The 17907-nt window shown below is 37.9% G+C and overlaps 1 protein-coding gene across 1 annotated transcript in view; it reads right to left on the bottom strand.

The window, feature by feature from the left end:
- The window catches only part of SLC44A5 (solute carrier family 44 member 5), a 406025-nt gene that overhangs the window by 88615 nt on the left and 299503 nt on the right, over window positions 1-17907 (bottom strand). The window contains exon 5 of the mRNA XM_030942323.1: window positions 4314-4387. Within this exon, the coding sequence (XP_030798183.1) occupies window positions 4314-4387 (74 nt within the window). The remainder of the gene's footprint in view (window positions 1-4313; window positions 4388-17907) is intronic.

Consider the following 17907-nt stretch of genomic DNA (forward strand, 5'->3'; position numbering starts at 1 on the left):
CAGATCCTCCTTCTCAATGGGAAAAATGACAAATAATTTGCAGCCACGTATTAAGGATACCGTAGTCTACCCTCTACCCAGTATTTTTTTCTTTTTTTAAAAAATATGTTCCCTTCTAATGTAAATACACTTATCTTCTCTCAAAATCCCCAGAAACTTCATCCAATTACCTCATCAGGCTCAGGCTTAAGGTCTAGATCTCATCACCTAAGTCAGGTCCAAGTGTGGACAAGGCTCAGCAGTTAGCTACTCTCCTAAGGATGATTTCTTTATCTAGATCACTGAATTCATTAGGTACATTTCCTACATCCCTCATTACCACAGCAACAGTGATGCCAGACTTTTCACCACTACATAGTGAGGTGCCCTTCCCCGCTGCTTCCAATCACGTCTTTCTCATTTTCTTTCACACTCACTGGCAGCCTCCACAAAACCCACTGGATTTCTGAACACCACCTGGTCTCAAAACCAATGCCTGTATTGTAGGTTTTGTTAAACCAGAATCCCACTTCCAGGTACCAAATTTTGTTCTGCTTATCTATTGTTGCACCCCAAACTTGCTGTCTTAATACAACAAATTTTTATTTTGCTCATGATTTGGGGTGTCAGGAATTTTGGGAAGGGCTTAATTCTCCCTTGGGATCTCTCATACAGTCAGGTGTGGACTGGGGCTTCAGAAAACCCAACTGGGCTGATAGTGGACACTAATTATTCCTGGGAGCCCAGCTGAGCCTGTTGGCCCGGACTCCTCCACATAGCTGCTACACAGAGCTTGAGTTTCTTACAGCATGGTGACAGAGTTCTGGTCTTGTTTGCATTAACTTTCTTGTTAACTTCTTACTTTCTCAGCTACTAGAGATAATTACCCCTGGGAAAGGTTAAAAAAAGCAAAACCAAAACAAACTTTGGATCGTAACTTCAAGCACTTCCTAAGTAAATACAATAATGAACTAAATCACCCAAAGAGTAATCAACTTAAAAAGAAAACAAATTAAAATTATTTACTTACTTATTTATTTTTGAGACAAAGTCTGGCTCTATCACCCAGGCTGGAGTGCAGTGGTGTGATCTCAGCTCACTGCAACATCTGCCTTCCAGGCTGAAGCCATCCTCCCACCTCAACCTCCCAAGTAGCTGAGACTACAGGAGCACACCACAACACCTGTCTAATTTTTGTATTTCTTGTAGGGACAGGAATTCTCCATGTTGCCCAGGCTGGTCCCAAACTCGTGAGCTCAAGCTATTGGCCAGTCTTGGCCTCCCGAAGTGCTGGGGTTAGAGGTATGAGCCATGGCCACCACGCCTCGACATAAAAATGTATTGAATGTTAAAATTGTGCTATTATTATATACTTAATGACAGCAATAAGTATAACAAAGAATAATTTGCATAATAAATATTCATTTTTTCTAATTAGTACAATAATTGAATAGTAATCATCGCCAAAGTAGGACAAAGGAGGGTTATTATCATAAAGGTTAGTTTGATCTTTCAAGATTTGATTACTTCTACCCAGACTCCACTTCATCCACTTGAACAAAGGTTCTGCTGTTCATCAATCAAATGTTAAGTATCTCTGTTGTATTGAAGTATTACCCTACCTGGCCATATTCTGCATAAAGGGCAAATAACAGTTTCTCTCAGCAGATTTTGTAAAAACAAGAAAAAAACATGTCTCTTTCATGAAAACACTTCCTTATGAAAAGATCATGGATGATAGATAAGTCTACAAAGGCACTAATACAGTTGGCAAAAGACACCAAAATACCTATAACACATCAGTGAAACTGACTTAGCATCATATTTGCTCAGATGAAGGTATATATTCTTGCATGTTAAAAAGTCCTTCACACTTCTAGTAACCTCTGCCATAGTTTCCCCTCGTGCTTCTTTTAGTCCAACATTAGATATAATCAAAGAATTGAGTTTATCTTGAAACGAAGCCAGTAAGGCTATTTATAGTTCAGGGATGAAAAATAGTATATATATTTAGTGAATTTTGTGAGTCACTCATTTTAATCAGTGGCATTGGGATTAATCTGGAGACATCACTGAATTAATTTACTACTCAACATAGTTTTTTAATGAGCAACATTTATCTGCCAATTTCCTTATGTGAATTAAGACATTTACAAACTGAATTTGGAGTTCTGGGAAAAAGAAAGGCAAATTTCTTATCTTGCTCCAGAGAAAATAATGGCATACACTCCTCTGTTTTGTTTACAGGAGAGTGGCAGTGGGTTTTCCCACTCTATATAAGGACACAAAGCATTTTTCTGTGGACTACATTAGACTGGCTTTGAGATACAGAGGAGAGACTTATTTGATGAAGGAATAAGGTCTCCTAGTGAAAAGATTCTGGTCACAGGAAGAGATCTTTGTGAAGTTCCTCTGTGCAGTCAAACTTTAATAGCCCAAATTATGGGTTGCCATGGCAATAATATTGTAAATTATATTGAAAAGAAATTTATTAAAATTCAGGACAACTCAGTTATACAATGGTAGCAAACAAACTACTACCCAGAACTGTTATGCAGCATTATTGGTATAGTTAGGTATTATTTCATTTACTCCTCACAACAGCCCTGAAAGGCGGGTAATGTTTCCATATTTTCCAGGTAAGAAAACTGAGGTTGAGTAAGTAACCCAAGACCATCAAAAAAATGATGAAACTCTAGATGTACCTGATTCCAAATCTTTCACTTATGTAACAAATTTCAATTCTATGATGAAAAGTAAAAAAAAAAAAAAAAAAAAAAAAAAAAAAATACATAGATAAGAAAGATGTGTTCCAAAGTGAGAGAAACCAAAATTCTAAATTTTGTGTAAGAAAACTTATTTTATTATAATATTTACTCTAGAGATTACATATTGTACTACAACCTCATTAATGTTTAGAAGTTGAATCACTTTAAGAAATAATGAAAAAAGTTCTGAAGATTTTAGAAGAATATATTTACTTTGTGACTTATGCTCCTTTATTTTTCTCTCCCTCCCTATTTTCCTGTCTTAATTTTTTGAATTCTCCAATTCTGTGTAGCTTTTGCATGGCAATATCGAGATTATCTTTTGGAAATGACTTTCAACTGGTGTTCTCAAAGTATTTCTCTTATTAGAAGAAAAAACTGAAGAGCACGGCAAAATATTTTTCATTGTTCCCCAGTTAGGGTATAACTTTCTTTCTGCTAATACATTCTATCCACATTGACTCCATGCCATTAATTACTGGTACTAGCTAATATCTGACTTTCACAACTTTTACCCCAATAATAACATATTAAAGTTTCCTAAGTCAGAATTTAAGGGACAGAACCTAAGTCTCTGGGGGAAAAAAAGTTTGATCCATTCATATACAATTGTGAAACCTCTTTTTTTGCAGAAAATATTCATACTAGTAACATTGGTAGTTGTTTAAAAAAAATTCAAATAGGCCAGGCATGGTGGCTCATGCCTGTAATCCCAGCACTTTGGGAGGCCAAGGCAGGTACATCATGAGGTCAGGAGATCAAGACCATCCTGGCCAACATGGTGAAACCCTGTTTCTACTAAAAAAAAAAAAAATACAAAAATGAGCTGGGCATGGTAGTGCATGCCTGTAATCCCAGCTACTCGGGAGGCTGAGACAGGAGAATCACTTGAACCAGGGAGTTGGAGGTTGCAGTGAGCCGAGACTGTGCTACTGCACTCCAGCCTGGGGACACAGCGAGACTGTGTCTCAAAAAAACAAAACAAAACAAAACAAAATTCAAATAAAGACTCTCCATACTTCTCTTATTTTCACTTTCATAGTAAAATCTTTAACTTAACAATAAATAACAAGGCATCTCTTTGCTAGATGTCTCTTGGGCAAAGAGACTAGAACTTTTTGTATGTCAATGAATTATCTGGTGAAATTCTTAATAATTGTTCCTTCTTTTTAATTTGCTTATAAAAAGAAAAGTTTATGTATTAGTATTACCTAAAATGATCTAGGCCCTAGTTCTTATTTGCAAACAGCAACATGAACATAATTGGTTGCTTATTAGAATTTCAAAAGTAACAATGATTAAAAAGGAACCACAAACTTTTCTCTTTTTTTCTTTATAATTGCATTTACTTAAGTAATTTGGGCTTGCCTTTGACTCAACTGCTTCATGTTCATTTTTTATTGTCTGCTACCTGATAAATCCTGGTGAGGCACATTTCCTCCAGGAAAGACAACAATCAATGATAGGAAGGCTTTTGGAAGACAATAATTAATATTTAATATGTGACGCTGACTTAGTTATTACATTAGCAAGTGTTAAATATTTTCTATACCTGTATTTACTCACCCACAAGTCCTAAAACAATGTAGCCAACAATACACAGTAGGAAGATCATACAGCACAGAACATCTGTACAACTCCTAAAGACAAGAAAAGAAATAAATAATTAAAAGAGGTCCCAAATGACTTCCTGTTTACCGCACAAAATGAAGGAAGAGAGAAAAATATAGTAATAGTGATATGCTATTTCATAATTGCATATTTATTCAATAATTTTGAAAGGTAGATCAGATGGATTTCTGCAAAGACATTAGCAGCCATGGAGGGGTCATAGTTCCATGATTAATGAATGTCCTTCAGAACTCTTAGTATTTGTTTTCTCTTATTTATTTGTAAAATATTTTTAAAGATTAGAGTATACCAACATCAGATAGCCATTTTTAATTTGAAATTGTAATATAAGCTATTTGATTTTATGATTTTTCTCTTCATGTCTCCTTCACACATGTTATAAAATACCCATTTTCCATCCCTCCTCTTCTCCATTTTCTTCCTGCATACACATGATAGGGGTACTATTATTAGATAAAAGATTGACTAAATTAACTTTCTATGGGGAGTTGAGTTATAACTATTCCAGTAACAATATATATAAAGCATTCAAAATAAAATATCTCAAAAGTATCAGTTTTCTAGCTGTTTCTGTAAGCTACATATTGGCAATGTAGGTTTAGAGAAAATCTGACTCACAGGGAGTCTGTGATTTGCTAAAGGTCAGAAGCCAAGCCAGGATCCAGCAGGGATACTCAAGGTTTTCAACTAAAGTATTTTCTATCCCCAATATTACATCTTGTTTAGCTTATAAGTGGCTTGGAAAGTCAAAGGTATGGCTTGAAAGTGAGCAGCAATACTGTCATTCTTTATTTGAAACTTAATGAGGACTCCTTTAGTAAAGAAAAAGATCAGCTCATTTGACAGGATTAAAAGTTGCACATGAGAATTTTCATAGTAAAAGTTCTTGATCTTGAGGGCATACAGATATACCCTAATCTTTTAGCACAGGCAGGTTGAAGTTACACACTTATTTTTTGAAGTGGTAAGTAATGAATAATAATTGTACAGTAACAAACACACATTTATAAAGCCTGTCATACTTGTATTGCTTTCAGAAACATAACCTTGAGAGATTCCTAAGAACATCTTTAGGCTATTAGGGGTAGTAAAGTGAGTTTGCTTACTTAAGGTACACGAAAGAGGTTGTTAAAGAAGGGGGCAAGTATTTAGATCTCCAACACCAACCCTTTTTAACTTATGAGTTATGTTAATATGATTATAATTTTCTGCAAAGTTTTAAAATAGCTACATCTAAAATCAACTACACACATTTCTATAATTCTTTACCTTAGAATAGGAAACAATCTTTCATCAAGAAAGTTAATTGTGGGCAAACCAGAAACAAACTATCATTTGTTTAAATCTAGTTTCAACGCAGGAATTTTAACTTTCATTAGGATTTAAGAATTATGAGAATGATGATAATAACAACAGAAGAAAGCAGGTGCTCTAGTTTGATTTTTTTTTTTTTTTTTTTTTTTTTTTTTTTTTTTTTTTTTGGTTAACAACCATTGAAAGCAAAAACACGCTTGGGTGTGAGTAGGGTATCTGTTTCACCTGCATTCTTACACATCCTACTTAATATCAGATTCTCAATCTGTCAGAGCAGTTGTTACATACCTCAACACCTAATAGAAAATGCATGCAGGTAAGAAACTCAAAGAGAAAAAACAAGAGCATAGATGTGCTTTAATTAGAAATCTTGCATTTGTCAAAGCCCTGGTGTGTAATCATAACTACCAGGAAGCTGGAGAGAGGGATGTCATCAGAAGCACCAGCCAGGGTGGCCCACCATCCCGTCCTTATATATCTATAATGTTATATGTTTGTATCGTTTCTAATAATACGGACTATAACACATAGAGTAGTCTCCCCTTATTCGCAAGGGAAACATGTTAAGACCCCCAGTGGATGCCTGAAACTGCGGATGGCCCCAAACCCTGTATTCTGTTTCTTCCTATACATACAGACCTATGAAACAGTTTACTTTAAAAATGAAGCACAATGAAGAAATTAACAATAACTAATAATAAAATAGAATAATTATAACAATATGCTGCATCACTACTCCTGTGCCTTGGAGCCATTATGAAGTAAAATCAGGGTTACTTGAGCACAAGCATTGCGATACTGGGACAGTCGATCTGACAAGTAAGATGGCTAACAAGTGGCAAATGGGAAGGGAGGATAGGTGGCCTGGATAACGTGGATACATGGACAAAGAGATGATTCACATGCTGGGTGGGACAGAGTTTGATGGCATGAGATTTTATCATGCTATCCAGAACAGTGGGCAATTTAAGACATAAATTATTTATTTCTAAAATTTCCTACTTCATATTTTCTGTGCATCATGGATGGCCACAGATGACCTCGGATAATTGAAACCTCAGAAAGCGAAATTTCAAATAAGGGAGAACAATTGTATTCATAATGACTTTATGTTGCATACTATCATAAGGTTATGTATTTATAATGCTACATAGTCAATACAAGTAGAGGTAAACATCTAGAAAGATCAATGAAATAAACTTACCAATTTCAAAGAACAGAGCACAAGGACAGAGCAGAAGCAGATCCCAAATGGAAGGTGTTTGTTTGTTTGTTTGTTTGTTTGTTGAGCCAGAGTCTGGCTCTATTGCACAGGCTGGAGTGCAGTAGTGCGATCTCAGCTCACTGCAACCTCCGACTCCCTGGTTCAAGCGATTCTCCTGCCTCAGCCTCCTAAGCAGCTTGAACTACAGGCATATGCCACCATGCCCCGCTAATTTTTGTATTTTTAGTAGAGATGAGGTTTCACCGTATTGGCCAGGCTGCTCTCGCACTCCTGACCTCATGATCCGCTCACCTCAGCCTCCCACAGTGCTGGGATTACAGGCGTGAGCCACTGCGACCAACGGAAGTTTTTTAAAAAGTAAAACCTTCACTCTTTCACTACTTGCACTAATGAATGAGTATCAGTTGGTGTTTTGGTTCTATATAGGGTTTTACACTATAATTTATTTTTTATTCTTTGGTGCCAAGGAAACACTAAAGCATCAGGAACTACACTGTGCCCACACAACTATTCCCCTAGCCGTCTCTCTTCACGATGGGACACCTTAATAATTCACAATAATTCACACCTTAAGCTGTTTAGAGATTCTATTCTGGGGCCAGAGAAAATAATATATTAAAATCTGCTTTGTTTTCCTGGTACACTGCTTTAGAAAAATGGCAGACCATACCCTATGGCCAGACTGGTTAATTTTGTCTTACTTAACCACGGAAGGTTGTTGAACAAACTGAAAATTATAAACCGAGAATTCAAATCTCCCCAGGAGTAGACATTAGTATTTCTAAATTTGTTTCAGTAGCAACTTGATTCACTTCATTGTTTTAGAAAAGTTTTTAAATAGGGTTGTGTGTGTGTGTGTGTGTGTGTGTGTATGTATGTGTGTGTGTGTGTGTGTGTACTTTCAGGTAATTATAATTACCTGCTATTTTTTCTATTAATTTATCTGCTTCTCTCCCTTTCCTCAGATATATTCTCTCTAAAAAAATAATTAGTGCCTAGAAAGTTACTGGAAAATTGAATGTGAACAAATCAAAATATAGCTTGGGTACCATTTTGTGAGTCAAGGAGAGTAGCAGAAACTCAATTCAAATGTTTAGAAGTTGTAGTTCCTTATCACTGTTTCTTTCTTTTGATTTCAGAGCATCTGTCACAATTCTAAATATTCTCTAGGAAATGAGTTCTTTTTTTTAAGAAAAAATAAGGTTTTAATTGGGATAGTTCTCAAAACTCTCTAGAGAGCTATTGAGATAACTGGGTGATCTAAGCTCATGGACGAAAATTATCTGAATCATGTTCTAGCTAGAGGCTTGTCATAACTGGACTTTTTCCTCAGGTGGATTCATTTTTGCTTTCACAGCAAGCACTATGAAGCATTGTACTAAGCTAAAAATGGGCTGCATCCCACTGGGTCCCAGAAAGAAGACAGAAAGAATAGTTATAGAGAAAGTTGCCCAACTCTCTCCCTCACCCTCCCTCCAAATCGAAGTCCTACTTTTTCAAAACAAGCTGCTCACACCCCCATTTATCAGAGAACCACTCAAAACTTTACTCAGATTGTGTTTCCCTGGCATAAAAGTGTTTTCAAAACTTAAACTATGGAACTACTATTGCTACCTTATATCTATTTTCCAAATTAAAAGAATAAGAATAGGATTCCAATTACATGTGCATGTGCAGACTTCCCTTTCCTCCTACCTCTAATCCCCAAATAATGTATGCCTATAGTCACCCAGACTTAAAGTGTTGGGAGTTTCCTTTGACTTTCCCTTTTTCTTAGCTATCTTTTATATTCAATTGACAAGTTCTCTTGACTCCTTTTCTCTGATGTGTCTTTCATCCACCGCTTTCTTTCTATTTGTGTTGCCTGGACTCAGTCCAGGGTTTTTAATCCTCTCTTCAGACTATTGCCATGGTCTCTTAATTGGGCTTCTGCAAGCAGTTTCTGCCTGATCCAATTCAGTCTGCATATCACTGATATTACTGATACGTGATGATGTCGGTTTACTGTTTTAAAAAATTGTAGGACCTCTCCATTACCTGTTGAATAATTTCCAAATATCTTCGCTTCATGTTTAAGAACCTACAAGCTCAATCCTAATTCAAGCCCCAGGCTACCTTTCTAGCTGTATCTCTCATTATTCCCTCTCAATGTGTTTTAACCAATTTGGACTTTTTCACACAATGATACACAGTCCTTGGGCACACTCAGAGCTCCCTGATCATGGTAACTCTAGACTCCCCCTCCTGGGATAACCATATGTCCCAATTTGCATGGGATAGCCAGGGTTTACACCTCTTTCCTAGAATAACCGTTAACAGTGTTTCCATTCACTCTCAAAAAAGCTCCAATGTGGATCGCCACATCCTATACGAAAATCCTATCCCTCAAGTCAGCACAAATGTCATCTCCTTCTTGAAATTTTCAACGAGAAGAACTCTCTCTAATCCCTGTAGACCTAGAGAACTTTTGTTTGTATCTTTAAAGCAACTGTATTTAATCTATTATAGCCTAGACTGAGGGCAGCAAACTACAGTCTATGGGCCAAATCTGGTTTGCTGTCTGTTTTTGTACAGCCTGATAGCTAAGAATAGTTTTTACATTTCTAAACAATTTTTTAAAAAAACAAAGGAGTAATATTTTGTAACCCAGAAAAATTATACAAAATTCTAACTTTAGCATTTATAAGTAAATATTTCTGGAAAACAGCAATACTGATATATACATATATATGTATATATATGTATATAGTCTAAGGCTACTTTATTTTGCTGCAATGGCTCAGTACTTGCATTGGTTACCATCTGGCCTGAAAAACCTAAAATATTTACTACTTGGACATTTATAGAAAAAGTTTACTATCCTCTGACCTAGACCATAAAGTCCTCTATTGCAGCATTTAGCCGAGTCTTGCAAGCTACAGACATACAGCAATCTATGTCCCATGAATGATTAGCGAAATGCACCCTCCACTGACAATCTAATGTATCATAAACAGGGCCTGGTAAAACTCAAAGTGCTTTGTTTCAGATTTCAGATCTTTTTTATTTTTTATAGTGAATATGTTGCTTAGAGATTGAAATTTTGGGTCAAGCTTAAACATGCCATCTGGACATTGCTGTCTCCAGTAAAATAAATCACTAAAAAACAAATGCAAACCAAAAAACCCATTAGATTTAATTTAGTGGTAATAAGAGAGTTTTGTTTTATAAGTGCATATTTTGGTTCCACACTAGTTCTTATTCTCCAACAACTGTCATTTTGCTTCCTTTTCAGGGACAGCTTTCTACTCTCATCCAGAAACTGATTCATGTACTGGTTTTCTTTCTTTGTGGCAGATGAAATTCCAGTGATATCAACCATCCTGAAAGGTCATTAATATCAAGCATTAGAGTGAGAACAGAAGTCCTAAAAGTCATTATTCTCTGACAGATCACCCATTTGTGCCTAATGAATCAGTTTAGGGACTGTCCACTGCCTGTCATGCCAGTCAGATGCTCACCTCTCATTTGAAAGTTGTTGGTGTACCTGGGTACATCTGTCTACAACATGGCTGCATTTATAACCCAAAGTCTAGAAGCATTGCTCCTCTGTGGTTCTGCTGGCACCTGACTGATGCCATTCAGTCATCTGATACTGCTCTGATTCTTACCACAAAAGTCTGTCCCAGGAAGCAGAATGAACGCTCCACTTCCCACAGGCTTATTAGAGGATAATGCACTTTGGGGCCATCTTTCAAGTTTTACTGAGATATGTTTGGCAAACTTCAGACTGTGCTGTGAATTAGACAGATCATCTGAGTTGCTACTAGTTAGTCAGTGTCAGCTGGGCTCTATTTTGAACTATTTAGGAGGAGAGATCTATGTAAGTTAAAAATATTTTCCCTTTTTTCCCCTACTTCTCACGAATAATAGAGAATCTGGTGATTTTTGAGAGGGACATCCTCCAAGAGCTTGTGTTTGAAGGCGTCAATTGTATCCACCCGCTTGGTTCCAGTTTCTCTTCTTCCCACATACATTGTCTGATAGTTCTTTATTGTTCTGTTCCCCAATCCACAGCTTTAGGTTATGCTGCGCACCATTCTTTGTGTATGTGAGAGCTGAGGTTTTATTAGAAGGCAAGTTACACTGGCTGTTTCTATAAGAGGTTAAAGATTATCTTGAAGAATTTCGCTCTGTTACTGAAGTCAGAAACCTCATAGGAAGGCAAAAATGAGCTTTTAATTACACAAACCTGTATTTTCAGGTGTTTGATATTAATACAAGTTTTTTAAGTGTCCTAACAATTTTAAAGAGGACTTTAAATTTACATTTACCTTTGAAGATAATCCTGGCATCCAATCATTGAGAAAGAAGTGTTGGTTTTCGAGGATTATTACTTTTAACACATTTTAAACTGTTTAAAAACAAAATGTACCAAATAACTCAATACCCTATGAAAAACAGTATAATATTGATAATATCTTTCAAATGTATTAGATTATACAAGATAACATTTAAGTATTATAGCTGGTTTAGTTAGTTCTTCTGAATAATTTGATCTTAAAAGCTTCTCTATCCTCTGATTAGTCTTCTATTCTAAACTGCTTGCATTTGGGTTTCCGTTGCCTTGAGAGAATAGGTTTAACTGGTTGTGATTTATATTTTCATTTGTAAAGATAAATGAAACCTGATTTTTTTTTTTTTTTTTTTTTTTTTTTTTTACAAAGAGGAGTTTAAGTAGTGCCTGTATAAAAGAGTCTTTTGTTTGAAAGGGGACAAGATAAGACAAAATTGGTTTTAAAATGTTACTCATCATCTGTGTAAAACTTGTATAATATTCAGTAATCTGTCAGTAGGTGGAAACCACTCTGCAAACGCTAGTAAGGTGAGAGCGAGATCACAGTTGTTGCTTATATTACAGCTGGGGCATTGTAGACCAAAGGCATTACATAGCAGAGTGCAAAGAGACCTAGCTCTAGATAGCTTTGAGACATTAGTCCAAAGTCATCAACAAAGGTTGAAGGGAATTCATATTGGTTTGGAACACTTTTTAATCTTTTTGGAATAAGTTAGAATCTATGTAGACACAGAGTAGAGCTCAAAAATGTTTGTTGAAACAATGAATTTCCAACTTCTGGAAATTCTCATTCAGCTATTAAAATACAAAAATGCATGTCTCCTAATAATTACAATGATAATCTTTTTAGTAATTAAAAGCACACACATTATAGTGAGAAGATTACTATTTATCACCTCAAATTTTAATAAGTAAATAAAAAATATTGCCTGGTGATGATGGGAGACTTACAGAATTGCAAGCCCTTTGACCCAGTAATTTTCTTTTTAGTAATTTATACCATGGGCATAATTATAGATGTAGTAAACATTTATTTATAAAGATTTAAAACACTGTACTGTTTATAATAAAGAAAAGTTGAAAACAACTTTTGGAGCAATATTTAATTATATGAAAAAATGTTTTGGGTTGGCACAGCTGCTCATGCCTGTAATTCCAATACATTGGGAAGTTAAGTGGGGAGGATTACTTAAAGCTAGGAGTTTGAAACCAGCCTGGACAACATAGTGAGACCTGGTCTCCACAAAACATTTTAAAAATCAGCTGGGTGTGGTGGCATGCGCCTATAGTCTCACCTTCTTGTGAACTTGAGCTCAGGAGTTCACTGTTGGAGTGAGCTATGGATGTGACACCGTGCTCCACCCTAGGAAACAGAGCGAGACCCTTGCCTCTAAAAATTTTTTAAAATAATTTAAAAAAATAATTAAAAGCAAAACAAGATTTTTCTATTATAAGCATTTTTTACTTATTGGTTTTGGCAATTATTTCAGCTCTCAGAGAAAAACAATAAATACAACATGCCATATTTGACATAAAAAAATAGCAAACATGGGGGGCGGAGCAAGATGGCCGAATAGGAACAGCTCCAGTCTCCAACTCCCAGCGCGAGCGACACAGAAGACTGGTGATTTCTGCATTTTCAACTGAGGTACTGGGGTCATCTCACTAGGGAGTGCCGGACAATCGGTGCTGGACAGCTGCTGCAGCCTGACCAGCGAGAGCTGAAGCAGGGCGAGGCATCGCCTCACCTGGAAGCCAAGGGGGAAGGGAATCCGTTTTCCTAGCCAGGGGAACTGAGACACACAACACCTGAAAAATCGGGTAACTCCCACCCCAATACTGCGCTTTAAGCAGACAGGCACACCAGGAGAATATATCCCACACCTGGCCGGGAGGGTCCCACGCCCACGGAGCCTCCCTCACTGCTAACACAGCAGTCTGCTGCAATCGATCCGCAAGGCAGCAGCGAGGCTGGGGGAGGGGCGCCCGCCATTCCTGAGGCTTAAGTAGGTAAACAAAGCCGCTGGGAAGCTCGAACTGGGTGGAGCTCACAGCAGCTCAAGGAAGCCTGCCTGTCTCTGTAGTCTCCACCTCTGGGGACAGCGCACAGCTGAAGACCAACAGGGGAAGCAGCGGGGGCCGGTGCAGATGCGAACGACTCTGTCTGACAGCTTTGGGGAGAGCCGTGGATCTCCCAATGCGGAGGTTGAGATCTGAGAACGGACAGACTGCCTGCTCAAGTGGGTCCCTGACCCCTGAGTAGCCTAGCTGGGAGACATCCCCCACTAGGGGCAGTCTGACACCCCATACCTCACAGGGTGGAGTACACGCCTGAGAGGAAACTTCCAAAGGAAGAATCAGACAGGTACACTCGCTGTTCAGCAATATTCTATCTTCGGCAACCTCTGCTGCTGATACCCAGGCAAACAGGGTCTGGAGTGGACCTCAAGCAATCTCCAACAGACCATAAGACAGTCCTTCTGACTGTCAGAAGGAAAACTATCAAACAGGAAGGACACCTATACCAAAACCCCATCAGTACGTCACCATCATCAAAGACCAGAGACAGATAAAACCACAAAGATGGGGAAGAAGCAGGGCAGAAAAGCTGGAAATTCAAAAAATAAGAGCGCATCTCCCCCTGCAAAGGAGCGCAGCCCATCGCCAGCAACGGATCAAAGCTGGTCAGAGAACGACTTTGACGAGATGAGAGAAGAAGGCTTCAGTCCATCAAACTTCTCAGAGCTAAAGGAGGAATTACGTACCCAGCGCAAAGAAACTAAAAATCTTGGAAAAAGAGTGGAAGAATTGACAGCTAGACTAATTAATGCAGAGAAGATCATAAACGAAATGACAGAGATGAAAACCATGACACGAGAAATACGTGACAAATGCACAAGCTTCAGTAACCGACTCGATCAACTGGAAGAAAGAGTATCAGCGATTGAGGATCAAATGAATGAAATGAAGCGAGAAGAGAAACCAAAAGAAAAAAGAAGAAAAAGAAATGAACAAAGCCTGCAAGAAGTATGGGATTATGTAAAAAGACCAAATCTACGTCTGATTGGGGTGCCTGAAAGTGAGGGGGAAAATGGAACCAAGTTGGAAAACACTCTTCAGGATATCATCCAGGAGAACTTCCCCAACCTAGTAGGGCAGGCCAACATTCAAATTCAGGAAATACAGAGAACGCCACAAAGATACTCCTCCAGAAGAGCAACTCCAAGACACATAATTGCCAGATTCACCAAAGTTGAAATGAAGGAAAAAATCTTAAGGGCAGCCAGAGAGAAAGGTCGGGTGACCCACAAAGGGAAGCCCATCAGACTAACAGCAGATCTCTCGGCAGAAACTCTACAAGCCAGAAGAGAGTGGGGGCCAATATTCAACGTTCTTAAAGAAAAGAATTTTCAACCCAGAATTTCATATCCAGCCAAACTAAGTTTCATAAGTGAAGGAGAAATAAAATCCTTTACAGATAAGCAAATGCTTAGAGATTTTGTCACCACCAGGCCTGCCTTACAAGAGACCCTGAAGGAAGCCCTAAACATGGAAAGGAACAACCGGTACCAGCCATTGCAAAAACATGCCAAAATGTAAAGACCATCGAGGCTAGGAAGAAACTGCATCAACTAACGAACAAAATAACCAGTTAATATCATAATGACAGGATCAAGTTCACACATAACAATATTAACCTTAAATGTAAATGGACTAAATGCTCCAATTAAAAGACACAGACTGGCAAACTGGATAAAGAGTCAAGACCCATCAGTCTGCTGTATTCAGGAGACCCATCTCACATGCAGAGACATACATAGGCTCAAAATAAAGGGATGGAGGAAGATCTACCAAGCAAATGGAGAACATAAAAAAGCAGGCGTTGCAATCCTAGTCTCTGATAAAACAGACTTTAAACCATCAAAGATCAAAAGAGACAAAGAAGGCCATTACATAATGGTAAAGGGATCAATTCAACAGGAAGAGCTAACCCTCCTAAATATATATGCACCCAACACAGGAGCACCCAGATTCATAAAGCAAGTCCTTAGAGACTTACAAAGAGACTTAGACTCCCATACAATAATAATGGGAGACTTCAACACTCCACTGTCAACATTAGACAGATCAACGAGACAGAAAGTTAACAAGGATATCCAGGAATTGAACTCATCTCTGCACCAAGTGGACCTAATAGACATCTATAGAACTCTCCACCCCAAATCAACAGAATATACATTCTTCTCAGCACCACATCGCACTTATTCCAAAATTGACCACATAATTGGAAGTAAAGCACTCCTCAGCAAATGTAAAAGAACAGAAATTATAACAAACTGTCTCTCAGACCACAGTGCAATCAAACTAGAACTCAGGACTAAGAAACTCAATCAAAACCGCTCAACTACATGGAAACTGAACAACCTGCTCCTGAATGACTACTGGGTACATAACGAAATGAAAGCAGAAATAAAGATGTTCTTTGAAACCAATGAGAACAAAGATACAACATACCAGAATCTCTGGGACACATTTAAAGCAGTGTGTAGAGGGAAATTTATAGCACTAAATGCCCACAAGAGAAAGCAGGAAAGATCTAAAATTGACACTCTAACATCACAATTAAAAGAACTAGAGAGGCAAGAGCAAACACATTCAAAAGCTAGCAGAAGGCAAGAAATAACTAAGATCAGAGCAGAACTGAAGGAGATAGAGACACAAAAAACCCTCCAAAAAATCAATGAATCCAGGAGTTGGTTTTTTGAAAAGATCAACAAAATTGACAGACCGCTAGCAAGACTAATAAAGAAGAAAAGAGAGAGGAATCAAATAGATGCAATAAAAAATAATAAAGGGGATATCACAACCGACCCCACAGAAATACAAACAACCATCAGAGAATACTATAAACGCCTTTACGCAAATCAACTAGAAAATCTAGAAGAAATGGATAATTTCCTGGACACTTACACTCTTCGAAGACTAAACCAGGAAGAAGTTGAATCCCTGAATAGACCAATAGCAGGCTCTGAAATTGAGGCAACAATTAATAGCCTACCCACCAAAAAAAGTCCAGGACCAGATGGATTCACAGCTGAATTCTACCAGAGGTACAAGGAGGAGCTGGTACCATTCCTTCTGAAACTATTCCAATCAACAGAAAAAGAGGGAATCCTCCCTAACTCATTTTATGAGGCCAACATCATCCTGATACCAAAGCCTGGCAGAGACACAACAAAAAAAGAGAATTTTAGACCAATATCCCTGATGAACATTGATGCAAAAATTCTCAATAAAATACTGGCAAACCGGATTCAGCAGCACATCAAAAAGCTTATCCACCATGATCAAGTGGGCTTCATTCCTGGGATGCAAGGCTGGTTCAACTTTCGCAAATCAATAAACGTAATCCAGCATATAAACAGAACCAAAGACAAGAACCACATGATTATCTCAATAGATGCAGAAAAGGCTTTTGACAAAATTCAACAGCCCTTCATGCTAAAAACGCTCAATAAATTCGGTATTGATGGAACGTACCTCAAAATAATAAGAGCTATTTATGACAAACCCACAGCTAATATCATTCTGAATGGGCAAAAACTGGAAAAATTCCCTTTGAATACTGGCACAAGACAGGGATGTCCTCTCTCACCACTCCTATTCAACATGGTCTTGGAAGTTCTGGCTAGGGCAATCAGGGAAGAGAAAGAAATCAAGGGTATCCAGTTAGGAAAAGAAGAAGTCAAATTGTCCCTGTTTGCAGATGACATGATTGTATATTTAGAAAACCCCATTGTCTCAGCCCAAAATCTCCTTAAGCTGATAAGCAACTTCAGCAAAGTCTCAGGATACAAAATTAATGTGCAAAAATCACAAGCATTCTTATACACCAGTAACAGACAAGCAGAGAGCCAAATCAGGAATGAACTTCCATTCACAATTGCTTCAAAGAGAATAAAATACCTAGGAATCCAGCTTACAAGGGATGTAAAGGACCTCTTCAAGGAGAACTACAAACCACTGCTCAGTGAAATAAAAGAGGACACTAACAAATGGAAGAACATACCATGCTCATGGATAGGAAGAATCAATATCGTGAAAATGGCCATACTTCCCAAGGTTATTTATAGATTCAATGCCATCCCCATCAAGCTACCAATGACTTTCTTCACAGAATTGGAAAAAACTGCTTTAAAGTTCATATGGAACCAAAAAAGAGCCCGCATTGCCAAGACAATCCTAAGTCAAAAGGACAAAGCTGGAGGTGTCACGCTACCTGACTTCAAACTATACTACAAGGCTACAGTAACCAAAACAGCATGGTACTGGTACCAAAACAGAGCTATAGACCAATGGAACAGAACAGAGTCCTCAGAAATAATACCACACATCTACAGCCATCTGATCTTTGACAAACCTGAGAGAAACAAGAAATGGGGAAAGGATTCCCTATTTAATAAGTGGTGCTGGGAAAATTGGCTAGCCATAAGTAGAAAGCTGAAACTGGATCCTTTCCTTACCCCTTATACGAAGATTAATTCAAGATGGATTAGAGACTTAAATGTTAGACCTAGTACCATAAAAACCCTAGAAGAAAATCTAGGTAGTACCATTCAGGACATAGGCATGGGCAAGGACTTCATGTCTAA

The sequence above is a fragment of the Rhinopithecus roxellana genome, chromosome 12 (assembly GCF_007565055.1).
Source record: "Rhinopithecus roxellana isolate Shanxi Qingling chromosome 12, ASM756505v1, whole genome shotgun sequence".
NCBI classification, from domain to species: Eukaryota; Metazoa; Chordata; class Mammalia; order Primates; family Cercopithecidae; genus Rhinopithecus; species Rhinopithecus roxellana.